Consider the following 16721-nt stretch of genomic DNA (forward strand, 5'->3'; position numbering starts at 1 on the left):
GGTATAGAACAGTTTATGGCGAACCTTTTAGACAGTTTAGTGGCCAAACTGCGCACACATACATGCCCAAACTGAAAGGCGTGCATGCACACACACAAGCATGAACACTTGCATGCATGGATATGCATGTGCATGCATGGACATGCGCATGTGCAAACATGAGTGGATATGTGCATGCGTGGACATGTGTGCATGCACAACAGAGACCCAAAGACCAGCTGGCCAGCAGGAGGTGGGGCATCCCAAGCACCGGCAACATAGCCAGAGATAAGGTATTTTTCTTTCGTGAGCTTCTGTTTTGTCATTTGCAGGGAAACAGAAGCTCACGAAAGAAATGCCATGGAGATCTGACCTGGGGTGATGGCATGTGTGCCAGCAGAGATGGCTCTGCGTGGCACCTCTGGCATAGGTTCGCCATCATGGGTATAGGGTCTCCTACTTGAGCAGAGGGTTGGACTAGAAGACTTCCAAGGTCCTTTCCAACTATTATTCTGTTATTCTAAAGACTAACTGCGCAAAGTCACAACAGCTCTTTAAAAAATTAACTGATGACTGGTCCTTGCATTTACAACCATTGCAATGTCCTTGCAAATGTGGGCGCTAGGCGACTGGCATGTTTTTACAATGGTTATAATGTCCTAGCGTCACATCTACAAGACCCAAGGGACTTCCAATAAGCAAAGCCAATAGGAGAAACCAGATCCTTTTAATAACCGTACAATTTGCTTAATGGATATGACACAAAAGGTCGTAAAATCAGGCAAAATTCACTGACTTGACTAGCTTCATAAAATGTGTTAAACCTGATTATAAACTAAAGAAACCACAAAGAAAACATATGAGCATTTAGCATGTTTTGTGCACCCTAATCCACAGGTAAATAGATTAGGATGTCTGAATCATAAAGATTATTAAGGTTCTCTTTGTCAAATACAGTATCAAGTCATGTTCTGGATTTGCGCTAAACCACTTTTTAAAAAAAAAATGACAACGCAGGGTGTCACATAAACACTCAAATCTTATTTTGTTACAATCCAAAGTGAAACTCAGGAAGAAAATAAAAGCACAAATTGGAAACATTGGTTGGCTCTCTGTCCTAAATACATGAAATTTAGTTTAAGATTAAGTTCAGATGGATTAAGACCAATAAATCTTAGCTTCTTCAATAAAGACTGCTTCCATGTTTCCATTTTGCTAACCAATGTATGTATGTATGTATGTATGTATGTATGTATGTATGTGTGTGTGTATATATATATATATATATATATATATATATATATATATATATATATATATATATATATATATATATATATATATATATATATATATATATATATATATATATTGCAAAAAGTTAAAAGAAATAATGACTAATAATTTAAAAGGGAGAAAGATAACATATTATATACGGTAGCTGTCATGTTATTATGAAAAACACTAATATTCTGCAAACTTCATGGTTAATTTCTCTCATTCTCGTGTTGTGTATTTGACAAAATAGCTTTTAAAGTAGCATTCATTTTTTATTTTACAAAGGAAAAAAAAGATTTCACGGTCTATTCTTATGCTCTGTTAACAGCAACAGTAAACAAAAAAAAATACTGTTCGGACTTCAGGCACAGCAAATTTAAATCTTTTCTTTTTTCAGTACCCTTTGCATCAAAAAAGTCCAGCTAAACAGAAAGGCCATATCTTCTTTACTTTTTTGAAAAAAACAAGGTAGTTATGTTCTTTATACAGTAATGATATTTTAGTTGTATATCTCCTGCAATTTCCTGTCTGACAAAAAGAAATTTAACAAATAGCATTCAGACAAGGTTTCCAACTGTAACATGGATTTATTACTGGCACATAGTATTTCACAAAGATGAAAACCAGTATAATGAGCAATACCTTTTAGTTCCCATAATTTCAAAGGCTCTGTATTATCACTGCTTTCAATCAGGTATTTTTTCAACTCGTTCAGATTGTCTTTGAGATCAGGATGGTTCTCCCTGGTTTATAAAATATAAACAAAGTTAAAATTAAAGTGCATTTATACATAGGAAATTAGATTAGATTAGATTAGATTAGATTAGATTAGATTGGATTGGATTGGATTGGATTGGATTGGATTGGACTGGACTGGACTGGATTGGAGTGGAGTGGAGTTGAAGGAATGGAATGGAATGGAATAGAATAGAATTCTTCATTGGCCAAGTATGATTGGACACACAATGATTTTGTCTTCAGTGCATAAGTTCTCATTGTACATAAAAGCTATAAGTGATGAATCATGATCATAGTTATCATAAAAATACATTCATCATAAATGATGATACAACACTTAGTGATAAAATCAACATAAATCATACTAAGAAACTAAATAAAAAATATAAATCGTTAAGATACAAGCAACAAAGTTATAGTCATAAGTAGAAAAGGAGATAGGTAGTAGAAAAGATGAGAAGAAGAATATTAATACAGTCTTACTACATAGTTTGACAGTGTTGTGGGAATTAGTTGTTTAGCAGAATGATGTCATGTGGGAAAACCTGTCCTCGTGCCTGGTTGTTCTAGTTTGCAGTGCCTATTACAGATAAAGAGTCATAGAGCTGGAAGGATCTCAAAGGTAACTAAATCCAACTTTCCTGATTGGTGCAATATTTGCTAAAGCATTTTGGACAGATGGCTATCCAGCCTTTATCCAGTGAAAGGGAATATATCACTTCACAAGTCAGCCATTATCACTGATTGGAAATTCTTCCCATCAAGAAATTCCTCCTAATATCTAACTTAAGCACATTTCCATGCCATGGTCTATTTCCATTACTTGTTCTGGTCCTGTCCTCTAGGGCATGAGAGAACAAGTCTATCCCTTCTCCTGTATGACAATTATTTAAATATTTATTCATGTTATAGTTAAAATGCAACAACGGACTAATCAAAGTTATAAAAAGAAAACAGTAATAATAAATCAAGAAGCATGTCAATAAAATTTTGCCTTTTGCTAAAATTAGGACTGTTCTTTAATATTGTTCCTTTTTTCCAAAATACACCAATGCAAAGTATAAGGCAAATTAATAACTTATTGAATTTAGATTTATACTATTAAAAATACAAGTGATGTCCTATGAAGCTATTCTGTTGATGTTTTCCTTCGTATAAATCAAATGAGGCACTTGGAATGGTTTATTTGTAATGGATACTAGTAATCTCAAATCTGAGCCATACAAGTAGTCCTCCATTTACGACCACAATTGAGCCTAAAATTTCTGTTACCAAATGAGAAACTGGTTAATTGAGTTTTTCCCCATTATATCACCTTTCTTGACAGAGTTGTTAAGTGAATGACACACTTATAATATCATAAATTGATTTTTCAGTACAATTCTTTTAATCTTTGAAATATAATACAGCCACTCATTTATTCAAATGTAAAATGAAAGATTGGGATTGAAATCAACTTACGTTAATGTGTCAAAGAGAAATCCTTGGACTTCACTATCCTTATTATCTTCTTCCTCTGTTCTATTTCTTGTGGCTAAATATACATCAGAAGAAAATATGACAACATATTCAGTTTGCAAATGATTGTTTTCCCACTCCAAAATGAACAAAAGGAAATTATAGACAAGATTTCCATTAAAAAGAATCAGAAGCCTATGGTTGATGTACATTACAATTCACATGGCTTCCATCTACAAAAAAATTACAAATGCATATTACTATATTAATTCTCAGTGTTGTGGCTACTTTTGCCATCTCCCCACCCAAAAAGAACTAAGACCATGTGTCTGGAAATCAAATATTAGATGAATTACTGCCTCCAATAACATATTTTCCATTATCTTCCATTATCCATGGGTGTATGCAAAAGTTTACTGTCTCAATAACCTGACACATATTTTATCCTAATATTTTCCAGTTATACCACAACAGGGAAGAAAAATGTACCTTCAGCTTGAGATTCATCCATTGCTTTGTACTCTGTACTCTTTATTGCAAGTTCCACACCATATCCGGACAAATACATCTTCTCAGTGTTACGTTTCTGGATTAAGCATGCATAGTTTAAAAAAAAGTGTTATGAAATCATTGCTAAACAGTATGTTTCCAGACACACACACACACGCACACACACAAACACACACACACAGACAGAGAGAGACAGAGAGAGACAGAGACAGAGAGATATCCAATTATTATTATTTGCTGATACTGTGAAAACTGACAATATCATCAAAGATTTTAAGATTCCGGCCCTCTTGTGAAGTTTTGTTCATTTAAAAAAAATATTTTTTGAAATGGCACCCGAGTCATGGTCAATGGGCTTGGGACCAGATTATCTGAGGGAACATTTTCATCCAAGAATTTCTATCCATATGATGAGATCCAACAGACTTGGTTAATGGGATCTGCAGCGCTCTCAAAGAGCGCTGACTGGCAGGATCTAGAAGGGTCTTTTTCTGCAGTAGGCAGTGACTTAAGGAATATTCTTCCCTCAGAATGAATTCATTAATCATCACGGCTGCTGCTTATACTTATTCATTTTATGGATGTTTTTAATTGTTTTAATGTCTTTTAATTGATTTTAATTGCTTTGGTATTTTAAAATGCTAAGCTGCCCAGAATCATCTGGTTGAGTTGGGCAGCTATAGTGAATGAATGAATGAATGAATGAATGAATGAATGAATGAATGAACGAACAAATAAATAAATAAATAAATAAATAAATAAATAAATAAATAAATAAATAAAGTTTCAATGTCTTCTATAGAACACAATTTGGGAATCTAAAGAAAGATTTAAGTATTCAATTCTGCAACACAATGGAAGTTTGAAAGAAATCATTTTGTTCTAATGTTAGCTAACAATAACATTTCCACATATACCTACCTTGACAAAATGTCGAAGAATGTAAACAAATTCTCCCTTTTTGGCTTTTTCAGCTAAGACATTGTGAAATGTGGCAAAATCTTTGGTACCCACTTCAGCATAAAGGATCACGACCACCGCAGGTTCCTTGAGTATAGGGAATTTATGATCTCCTTTGAAGAGATATGGTTTGGGCCTTTGATTAAGAAAAAAAATAATGTTCTGCTCAGTATGGATTATACTTCAGTGAATGTACCAAAAAGCGACAACTACCAAAGTATGTCATCATGCAACTCTAAAAGTTATCTACATCAAAGTTAGTTTTGTTGTGTTGATGAGGACTATCATATGCTACTTGGATTGTAACTAGTTGTGGAATAGCATCAACAAAGCAATTTTATTTATGAAGTTATTAGAGATTAATGAACAATATCAACTGTAGTTTGAGTTATGTTTGGTTGAAAATCCAATGCTAGAGGAAGAATATTTATTCTCTTGAATAAAATGTGGCCACTATCCATGTTGCCTATTTTGCTTGATGGAGAATCATATTATTTTGCACACAAAAATAATATTGCTTCAGTGACCTGGATTTTACTCCATCTCTTTTCCATTTGGTTTAAGCTATCACCGAGTGAAAAATACGTGTGTTGTGAGAGGTTAGTATTGATAAGCCTACTGGTGCAGAGCCAATCAAAAGTCAGGAAAGACTCCACCGTCCCTTTTACTGACTATCTTTTGTAAAACCAATAAAAATTTTGTTTTTAAAAAAAAAAGTCAGGAAAGACATCTTACCAACTTTTGGAAAAGAAGTAGCCTACTCTTGGGGAGTCAAGAAATAAAAGGACTTTGATTAAATCTTAGTGGGCATCATGAGCAATGCATATCACTGCATTTAATGTTCACTTTGCATGGGGTAAGGAGCTTAAAATGTATTTATATTTTTAAAACAATCATTCAATATAGCTCACTACATTCACCTTGACGGAGCTGTCATCAGAAGCTTCTTAATTTCATTAGTCTTACAGGTGCTTTTCCCATGGATAACCACAAAGGCATTGCATCCTTTTGGGGGTGGCTCAAGAGCTGCAATCTAATATTTCAACAATTATATTCAATGGCAATACACTCTCATTTCATAGTACAATTAAAGAAGCCTACTTTGATTAAAAAGTTAGGTGTCTCTTGTTTAAGTGCCAAGCATGTGAGAGAAAAATTAATAAACATATTCAAAATCCAGGAAAGAACAATGCATCAATTTTTCCAAACTCAGTCATCATCCATATCGCTAGCCTAGCAAAAGAACAATAGAGAAGTTTTAAACAAATGGTTCAACATGCTTCCATAATTGCAGTACGCTTGAGAAAGTAAAATGTTCAACAGCTGATTTTATGAATTGCCGAAACTTACTTGAGGCTGGTTTATTTCTATACAGCTAATTATAAATAGGACCTTCTTGAATGTCAGACTCTATTGATTAAATTTGTTTTTGAAAATTCACACTACAGAGTAAGAACAAACTTGAAATTTGGATTTTTAAAAGCAAATTGGTTAATTCTAAACAATAAAGAATTTATTTTTCTGTGTAGAAGTTCAGGTAGGTGTTTTTTTCCCCTGAAAAGATATAGTATCCTACAGTGGAATCAAAGAGTTGAAATCAAAGTTATTCAAAACTTGGAAACAAGGGTGCATTTTATAAGGGTAACAATGTCCCCGCCAATGGGACACTTGAAGTTGTCTGGAATGACATCAGTCTCTATTTTTAGCTTTGTAAGATACTCATATGATTCAACTAAAAGGTACCAAACTGCACCTTCCCTGACTCCTCCATAATATATAAGATGAAGATAAGTTGTATTCATAGTAATATAGGTTCTTCTGCATTATAGAGGCCAAGTGGAAATCTATTTCTCACAAACTCTGAATGAAGTCCTGAAGGAAAAGATCATTCAGATGCCTGCTTCTTGGCTATTTCCACTTAGGACTCCTCTTGGCTAAGGACTGGTGCTTACAAGGTAGCCTTCACAGGTAGATTAAGTGAACCATTGAAGCAGTGGTGAAATTCAATTTTTTTTACTACCGGTTCTGTGGGCATGGTTGGTGGGCGTGGTGTGGCTTAGTAGGCATGGCTTGGTGGGCATGGCAGGGGAAGGATACTGCAAAATCTCCATTTCCACCCTACTCTGGGGCCAGCCAGAGGTGGCATTTGCCGGTTCTCCAAACTACTCAAAATTTCCACTACCAGTTCACCGAACTACTCAAAATTTCTGCTATCATTTCTCTAAACTACTCAAAATTTCCGCTACCAGTTCACCGAACTACTCAAAATTTCTGCTACCATTTCTCTGAACTACTCAATTTTCGCTACTAGTTCTGCAGAACCTGTCAGAACCTTCCGGATTTCATCCCTGCATTTAAGTCATCGAAAGCGCATGGCATACTTCTGCAAAAGAATTGTTTGCTGAGTGAAGACAGCCAGTAAAGGGAGATTTTTTTTTAAAGTTTCTATTTGAGGTGGTTCATATCATAACCTGAGAACTGTAACCATATACAGGTATCTAGTATGAACAGCCAATTTTACATACCTGCTGAGACATCTGGATAGTTGGGGAAAATGCCCGTAAGGAAAGAGAAAATTTCAGAAGATTAATCTGCAAATTTGATAGGAACTGCCCAGCTTTCTTCAGGAGCAAGTCATAATAAGAATATTCTGAGACTGTATTAAAAAAAAGAAAAAGAAATATAAGTGAAATATAAAGTATAAAACAAAATATTTCTGGTGCTCAACTTTCAATATCAGCAGCTCGCCAACACAGTGTACAACTTTATACAGGCTTCCGAGCTCTGTTTTTGGCTGCAACAGCCTCCTGCAACCCACTGACAGTGAAAACAGAGTTCGGAAGGGCTGCCCGCGGCCCTCCCAAGCTCCATTTTCACTAGCAGAGGCACCGCGGGCCGGTCTTTCACTATTTCCAGATCCAGCCCCCAAACCTTGAGTTTGACACCTTTGTCGTAGTGGATCTGCACTGAACAGAGAGCTGTTTCTATGTGGTTGAGCCCAAAGCAGATATGAAATCCCTTTGTATAACTTCAACAATTGCTTTTATTGTTTTAATTATTTTACTGTTTGCCTGGTTCTCCAAAATATTTCCACAAACTGTTGACATTTTAGCTAACCTTAATCCTCTCACAGAACCGTAATCCTCTCACAGATTGAGTAGATTAAAAGTAGCAAAATAAATTATCAAATGAAAAAAAACCTATAATGTGGAGGAAGAGACAACGTAAAGGTACACATGTAAAAGTGAAAACCCACAAAGCAGAATTCATGGCAGCATAAACTGAATGAAACAAAACAGGAATTTTGTTTCCACAAACTGATTATGGACACGACTCTCTTTTCACAAATAGCAATTATAATTCCAAACCTAACTGAACACCTGGGCAGGTCCTGAAGGACTAACAATTAAAATGAAAACACTAACCTCACAACAATTGAAACATTAAATTACTGTTGCTTTATTGAATAAAGCATTTTGAGCATGTAACAATTTGACATGAAAATGGGAGAATATCTAATCCAGGACATACTTTATGTCTAAAGTTCACCCACTACATCTTGGCTGTTCTTTCTTTTACATACTGAAAAAATGTAGAGTTGTGGGGATGTTTAATTTCTTGCCCACTAACTATAGATAAGTGTGATATAAATCTCCCTTGAGTCAACGAACATACTCATGTAGTTTTTTGGCAATAGTACAGAAGTGGTTGTATTACTTTCTTCCTTTCTTGAGTATCCAATCTAGCCTACAACCCTTAGCACTTCCTGATATTCTCCCATTCCAGTATTAACTGTGTTTGCTTATTATTTTCAGTATCAGCCAAGATCAGCTTGGTTTTGCTACTAGTTAGTACAACTAGCTGGATACTCGTACTTCGGGACAAACTATGTGATCGGGCAATGCAGGAAAAATCCGGTTCAATCCGTTGGCTCAGTGGTGGTCGGCGACTGAAACGCATAAGGGAATATCACTCCCGCCGCCATGAATCTGGAAGCAGTTCCATAGGGGGAAGGCATAGACATTTTGGTAAGGTACTGACATCTAGTACTGTAAGGTGCCCCAACCCAATCTGATCGTCATTTCAAAAAATCATTTCTTAGCAAGCACCTAGAAGCCAAGAGGAACATATGTGCCAAATTTCAAGTTTGTAGACTTTATATTTCTGGAGATTTCCTGGTGAGTGGTATTTGGCTTATGTACTCTGTGTGTGTGTGTGTGTGTGTGTGTATGTAAGTGGAGAATCCTGTAACATGTGCTGAGCATTTCCATTATACTGTCTCTGAGAGTTGACAATTTGTCACAGGTTGGCTGAATATGATTTTGAATTTGATAACAACTGAGATAAAAAAAATAACTTTACAGCTTTATTAAATGTTTTTTCTAACATTCAAGCAAATCCATAATTACATGAATGGAGATAATTAGAAGTATAATCTGATAGCAATCCGCATGATTAAAGAGTCTGCAACATTCTGAACATTTGACCATAATTCTAATTTTGATTCCCATAGCAAAATTATTTTTTAAAAAAATCTCTTTACTAACTTATCAGCCATCAAAAAATCTGACTAATCCAATCCCAGTATCTGGGATTGACTACCATATTTTTCAGAGTATGAAAAGCACCGGAGTATAAGACGAACCAAGGTTTTGAAGCGGCAAATTAAAAAAAAAGGTTTTGCACACTGCAACCCTCGCGAAAACGGGCCCATTTTTCATCAAAAAAGGGCATGGATAGCCTTATGGAAGCTTATAGAGTGCTCCTTGGGACTGGGGGATCAAAATTGAGCAAAAAATCGGCCCGTTTTTTGCTCATTTCTGCCCTCCCCAGCCCCCATGAGCTCTCTGAAAGCCTCCATAAGGCTATGTACGTCCAATTTGGTGAAGGGGGCAGGGCTTCAAGAGGCAAAAAATGCTGAATTCAGTGTATAAGACGCACCCAGATTTTCAGCCTCTTTTTTTGAGGGAAAAAGGTACGTCTTATACCTTGAAAAATACGGTAAATACAAAATACAGCAAGGCAAATCTCTCACGAATACAATCACAACTTGTTCTTAAAGGTTGAATAATAAAGTATGTTATTAAATCTAGTCAGTTCTGGCATTCAAGGCGCAGCAAAATAGTTTGGTCAAAGAGGAAGGATCTAAAGAAAGAAACAATTAGCCAACCAAGTGTCAGCAATCAGAGATGAGAAGTGACAGGAACAGCAGATAACTAATGAAAAAATTACAGGGTACAAAAGGCCATCTGAATGCCTACAAAGAGAGTGGGAACTACCCCCTTGAAATTTATGAAATAAACATGACAACCCCTAAAATAAGTATAAAAACACAGCATGAATGATTTAGGGGGGGGATTCACTCACTAATTCATTCATTCAATCAATCATTCGTTCATATACTCCCAGTTCCAAAACTCTGAAAGTTTAAAAAAGATAGATGTCATAAAAACCAAGATCAATAAAAATTAGAAAAATCAGCAGCTTAGCTTCACCAACAAAAATCAATACATACATATACAAAACAAAGGCCTACCTGAACAAAACAATCTGTACTACTTTGTTGAAACCATATAAAGATTTACTTAGGCAAACCTCCAGAGGCATGGTTTGGCACAATACCATCTATGTTATGCTTGTATAATGTTCTACCTGTTGTTTTGTTCACTGATAGAGAATTTGAGAGCAATTTAGAACTTATTCTTTTCCTAAGGCAACATAGAGGATGGGTACAATCATTCCCTAATGGTAGTCACAGCAATTGTTGCTACTCACAGAAATAAATGTACAGGCACATATGTCCCAATTCACACAGGTTCATCCTTTGCAAGGGATGAAAAATAAGCCATTCTTACATCCACCAAAGAAACTTATTCATGCATTTATTTAGCAGATCTATACCAGTGGTGGGTTTCCATTTTGTTTACTACTGGGTGGGAGGAGCCTCCCGCCACCACCACTACTGGTTTGCCCAATCCAGGCCGAACCGGCAGAAACCCATCTCTGATCTATGCTACAAATGTGCCTAAAGTATGATATACTGGTTTTAAATGGGAAATGATGAAACCCTCATGCTTCCCTCTCCCTCTGCTACAGAAGTTAAGTGGGTAACTTTGGGCTAGTCCTTCTCCAATTTTCAAACAGAGGCAATGTCAAGTGTCCTAACTTTGTTAGTTAGAAAAGAAAGACTCTCAAATCCATTGTTAACAAAAGTACACTTTCTAAAGCCAAGTAGTTACAGAATAGCAAAGACGGAACTGAAGTTTCATGCCCAAAGTATCTGGTTCTCTTAGTTATCTTACAGTAAATTATCCAATTATATTCAGACAAATTGTTTTGGTAACAGTCTCTGGCTTGGTTGGCTGGATGGTGTCACATTCCATTCCATGACCTTGGAATGGCCAGCAGCTCCCACGGGACTCACAAAGAGTAGTTTCAATTCCCCTCATCCCAGCCTCCCCTCTATCTCCCCACAGGTCCCTCATCCCACGGCAGGCTTGTATCTGGTGAAGCCTGGCAGTGTAGCAGGATGGCAATCCTGACAGGCATCAGTACAGAGTTAAAATTCATCTTCAACCAATCTTTTGAAATGTTGCCTTTCCATATAATCTTTGGATTGGCAAAAGTTAAAATGAAACTAGAAAAAAGAAGCAGTGTCCTCATGTTGCCTCGGAATTCTTCCTGTACCTATAGAGGTTTTCTGTAACTGAGGGACATTTATTTTCAATCATACTTACTTTAATTTAGTTTTGTTCTTTGTAAAAAATCACCTTTTAACATTTGAGTTAGATAATAAAGGCCTTAATTTTAGTCCTAGTATTATACCATTTGCTAAAATAGAATAAGCCATTTAAATTCTTGCTCAATCCGGGGCAACTCATTTCAACGTTTTCCTTTAATGACTCTGTGCCCCATGGATCTGTTCCAATATATATTTCATGCTTTGGGGTTGCTATAGATGTAAAAACCATATATCATAACCACTAAAGATGGATGCTGGGTTTTGTAAAATGACTGGGGCAGCTTTTACCAATGTTGTATTATAATACAATAATACAATAGTAGAGTTGGAAGGGACCTTGGAGGTCTTCTGGTCCAACCCCCTGCCTAGGCAGGAAACCCTATACCGTTTCAGACAAATGGTTACCCAACATCTTCTTAAAGACTTCCAGTGTGGGGCATTCACAACTTCTGGAGGCAAGCTGTTCCACTGATTAATTGTTCTAACTGTCAGGAAATTTCTCCTCAGTTCTAAGTTGCTTCTCTCCTTGTTTAGTTTCCACCCATTGCTTCTTGTTCTACCCTCAGGTGCCTTGGAGAATAGTTTGACTCCGTCTTCTTTGTGGCAACCCCTGAGATATTGGAACACTGCTATCATGTCTCCCCTAGTCCATGCCTCCCCTAGTATTCTTGAGGTACATTGGAACTACATTACCTTCCATTCCTATCCTATAGTCCAAGTAACTGGAGAAGCCTGTGCTAGGGATTATCATAAGGATATTAATTTCCTTTTTAATCTGGTGAGTACTAGGGCCAATTTCCCAGGCTCCAATCACTTCCCTGGCTGTTTTTGTGCTTGCTTGTCCAACAATCTTAATAGCTGCAAAACTGAATATATGCCATTGTTCATTACAGTGTGAGGCTACCAATGAGTTTGGGTCTGACCGTCTGACCGTTCACTTGTGTTCTTGCACTCTGATGGTTAGCTTCCTCCCCGTCTTCCTTTGATAAAGTGACTAAATTAGTAGTCCAGTGAAATGCCATGGACATAGTATACTTAGATTTTAGTAAGGCATTTGACAAAGTAGATCACAACCTACTTCTTGGTAAACTAGAAAAATGTGGAATAGATAGAATCACCATCAGATGGATTTGTAAGTGGCTGACAAACCATACTCAACATGTAGTCCTCAATGGAACTACATCCACATGGAGTGAACAGGAAGTAAGTAGTGAGGTACCCCAAAGTTCAGTTTTAGGCCCAGTACTCTTCAATATCTTCATGAACAATCTAGATGATGGAATAGAAGGGGAATACATCAAATTTGCAGATGACACTAAGCCGGCAGGAATAGCCAATACCCCAGAATATAGGCTAAAGATCCAGATGGAGCTCGAGAGATTTGAACAGTGAGTCCTATGAAATTCATGAAATTCAATGTAGATAAAAATAAGGTTTTACACTTAGGCAAGAAAATACATGCACCACCACCACCCCGCATGTCCCATAATCCCCGCACATATAAGCATGACCCCCTGTGCTCCCTCGCCCCCGGAGCATGTCCCCCACTCCCTCACCCATTTTTGGCTTCCAGGTTGGTGCAGGAGGCTTTCCAGGCCCAAATTGCAAAATGCAATGTGAGTGCCCTCCAGCACATGCGCCCCGTCCCTCACGCATGAGCGGCAGAGACCCGAAGTTATGTGCGGTGGAGTTGGGCTGGGGCAACTGCTGGCTGCCCGCAGAGAGGGCTCTTTGTGCTGCCAGCACACATGCCATAGGTTCACCATCATGGGTATAGATACTCCTGCTTGTGCAGGGAGTCAGATCAGATGACCTTCAGGGTTCCTTCCAACTCTATTATTGTATGTTTAATATTGAAATACAGATTTAAATTACGTAGCTATTCATATAAAGATTTGACAATGTATATTGCTTACCTCCTTTTTGATATATTGTTAGTTCTTTCACCGTTTCCAGAAACTGCCAGAATTTCTCATTGCTTTCTTCTGCAATGAATTCACTGTTAAAATATATATTTTAAAAATTAATATAGCTCATAACAGATACATTTTTTAATCTAATTATTTATAAGAATGTACAGGGAGTCCTTGGCATATGATGGGTCGCTTAATAACTGTGAAGTTACAATAGACACACACACACCCCAAAAAACATACTTGGTATTACCTGGTTTAAAGTTTTGACAGCTGCTCTCCCTTGCAGTCATGTGACTATATTTTGGACACTTGGCTATCTGTTCACATTTATGGACGTTTGCAGCATCCCATGGTCACATGACTGCAGTTTACTACTTTTTTTGTCAAAAACTGGCGTTTACTTCAGTTTTCTGCCAAATGCTCCATATCAAACAATGTGGCATTCATTTAGTAATTACCACGAAAAAGTTCTAAAATTTGATCCAGTCATATGAGGACTCATTTTATGACCATCATAATATCTCACTGTAATGGGCAGATTCCATTATGGTTGTATGTCTAGACTACACATAATCTACCGCTGATTTTGAAAGAAAAAATAAAATGTTTATTTTGTAAGTCAAAATACCTCATTAAATTTTCAAAATTCGAAATACTTTACAACTATACAGCTTTGTTTGGAATGTGTTCTATACTACAGGCTAATAATTCAAGTGAAGGTGCTGAAAAAAAGATATACGTAACTCTACTGTATTGAAGTCAAAAGAACTTAAGGCGGGGGCAACAGGTCTATCTATGATCCTGTAAAATCTTGATAGTTTTCAATAATTTCAATTCTACTTGAAATTAATGGCTATATGAGAAAATTAGGATTGTTTTGCAAAGACCTCTATTAGAGTCTTTATAGAGGTGCAATTACTGAGTCTAATAATATCCACCCTCATAAAAACATTTCAGAATAACATTCAGTTGGCCGAGAACCCACTAGACAAGTAACATAAACCGGGCTGATGAATACCACAATATGAGAAGTACAGAAGTTTTACATTCTTTCACACATACAATAACCATAGCATTTGAGACTATTGAATATAGACTGCTAACAGAGACTTGGAATTAAAGTCTGTAAATTTTACATGTACAGAGATTTCCTTGGATGTTAATTAGATACAATCCATAAGATAACATTGTAATTCACATAATAATACTTTTTTCTGCCTCTAATATCTATTCCTATCTTTCACAGCTGAAATGTATATTAATAGTATAAACATCTTTGCACAGAATTAATTGGCTCAGACATAGCCATAATGTGAATTGTTTGACTTTGAGCCAGCATGTAGTATGAATTCGGTTAATTGTAATATATTCATTATACCTTGAATAATAAATAACTGATGAATGTTATTTGTACATCTAGCCAAAAATTGGTCATACTAGCTCCGTCTTGCACTATTTATTTCAGTGATTAGCTTATTCTGTATCCAATCCGAAGTCGATGGGGACTTGTAGTCCTTCAAATAGGGATGAATTACAGTTCTTGGCATCAATCATAATTGTCTATACTAGCTGAGTTGATAAAAGCACAGCCCATTTTTCCAGTCTACCTACATTAATAGTACAAACTCCAAAATTAGGTGATCAACTGGATTTTTATGATTTATTTTATTGAAAATGTAGAAACTTATGCATTATTAATGGAAGCAAACTTTTCAACCAATGTCAAACTTTTCAAAAGAATCTCAGAGGGAAGCTAGTTGACTTGCTTATTGCTAAGACATAGCTCGCATCTATTTTGAGGTAAGTGGAAGGAACAATAAGCTGTCAAACTCTACACCACTGATTTCTAGGCAATACATCATCTGAGCACTAGAGAATATTTCTCAACTATACAGTATCAAGTATATTTCACTCTTCATGGCAGGAGTAGGATTACTTTGCACATGGTTGAATATATAAACATGTGTGTTCATACCCATATTTATGAACAGTAGCAATAAGCAAAGACTGAAATATCATGGAAAGAACCAACATCAAAGTACCAATTTTGAAAAATGAAGATTTTTTCCTAGCATTATGTTACCTTATAATGCCTTCCATGTGTGTGTTATATTATAATTTCTAGTCAAGATAGCTGTTCATTATACTGGCTAAAAATTCTGGGAGTTCATCATATCCAGAGAAAATTACTGGAAAAGAAGTCCTAAGATATTGGAATCAGATTCATAGGACAAGACATCTACAGCAACAGGGAGTTTCATTAAAAAGATGAAACATGCATTATGATTTCATGGCACAAGCTCTGTGGCTTAGGTACTTGCATGTCACAATACAAGTACAATATAGGCACATTTGAGTTATATTGTTGCGTTACATGTTTCATCATTTGCTTGTCTTTCCACACTCAGTAGATACCATGTCCCAGGATCATTTGAATTCCACAAATATTGACATCCCCCCCCCCCCAAATTACAGGACCCTTAAAAACAACACCTACTCATCACTTTACCATCTCTACCTTTTGGAAATAGCAAGATGGAAATTAAAATAAGCATACTGAATGAAGGTTGAAGTCGAAGATAGAAAAACTTTGAAATTAATACTTTATGGTATTTAATTAGCAATTTGCAACTTCAAACCTCTTGTTTTGAAATAATCTGCCTAAAATTTCAGTCTTTGGGATATAACCTGGAATTGGTCCCCAAAACAGGCATAAAGGTAAAGGTTCCCCTTGCACATATGTGCTAGTCGTTCCCAACTCTAGAGGGCGGTGCTCATCTCCGTTTCAAAGCCAAAGAGTCAGCGCTGTCCAAAGACGTCTCCGTGTTCATGTGGCTGGCATGACTAAATGCCAAAGGCGCATGGAACGCTGTTACCTTCCCGCCAAAGGTGGTTCCTATTTTTCTACTTGCATTTTTACATGCTTTCGAACTGCTAGGTTGGCAGAAGCTGGGACAATTATGAGATCATTGTATATTTTCTGTCAGTCTCCCTCAACCTGGCCTACCTCATGAGGTCGCTGCTGAGAGGAGACCCATGGAGGGAAACAGATTGGTCATCACACGTTTGATTTCTTCATCTACATGATGTGAATAATGTTCTGTATGTCCCTTGTGACATGATGCAACGGATGAAAACTA

The 16721-nt window shown here is 36.5% G+C and overlaps 1 protein-coding gene across 1 annotated transcript in view; it reads right to left on the reverse strand.

Moving 5' to 3' along the window:
* Positions 1–16721, reverse strand: part of UGGT2 (UDP-glucose glycoprotein glucosyltransferase 2) — a 68077-nt gene that overhangs the window by 49831 nt on the left and 1525 nt on the right. Inside the window, exons 2-8 of the mRNA XM_081947290.1 lie at positions 13582–13664; positions 7449–7579; positions 5844–5956; positions 4885–5059; positions 3943–4039; positions 3457–3529; positions 1900–2000 (exon numbers count right to left, since the gene is read on the reverse strand). Of these exons, the coding sequence (XP_081803416.1) occupies positions 1900–2000; positions 3457–3529; positions 3943–4039; positions 4885–5059; positions 5844–5956; positions 7449–7579; positions 13582–13664 (773 nt within the window). The remainder of the gene's footprint in view (positions 1–1899; positions 2001–3456; positions 3530–3942; positions 4040–4884; positions 5060–5843; positions 5957–7448; positions 7580–13581; positions 13665–16721) is intronic.

Source organism: Natrix helvetica (genome assembly GCF_964273705.1).
Source record: "Natrix helvetica genome assembly, chromosome: 3".
Classification (NCBI taxonomy): domain Eukaryota; kingdom Metazoa; phylum Chordata; class Lepidosauria; order Squamata; family Natricidae; genus Natrix; species Natrix helvetica.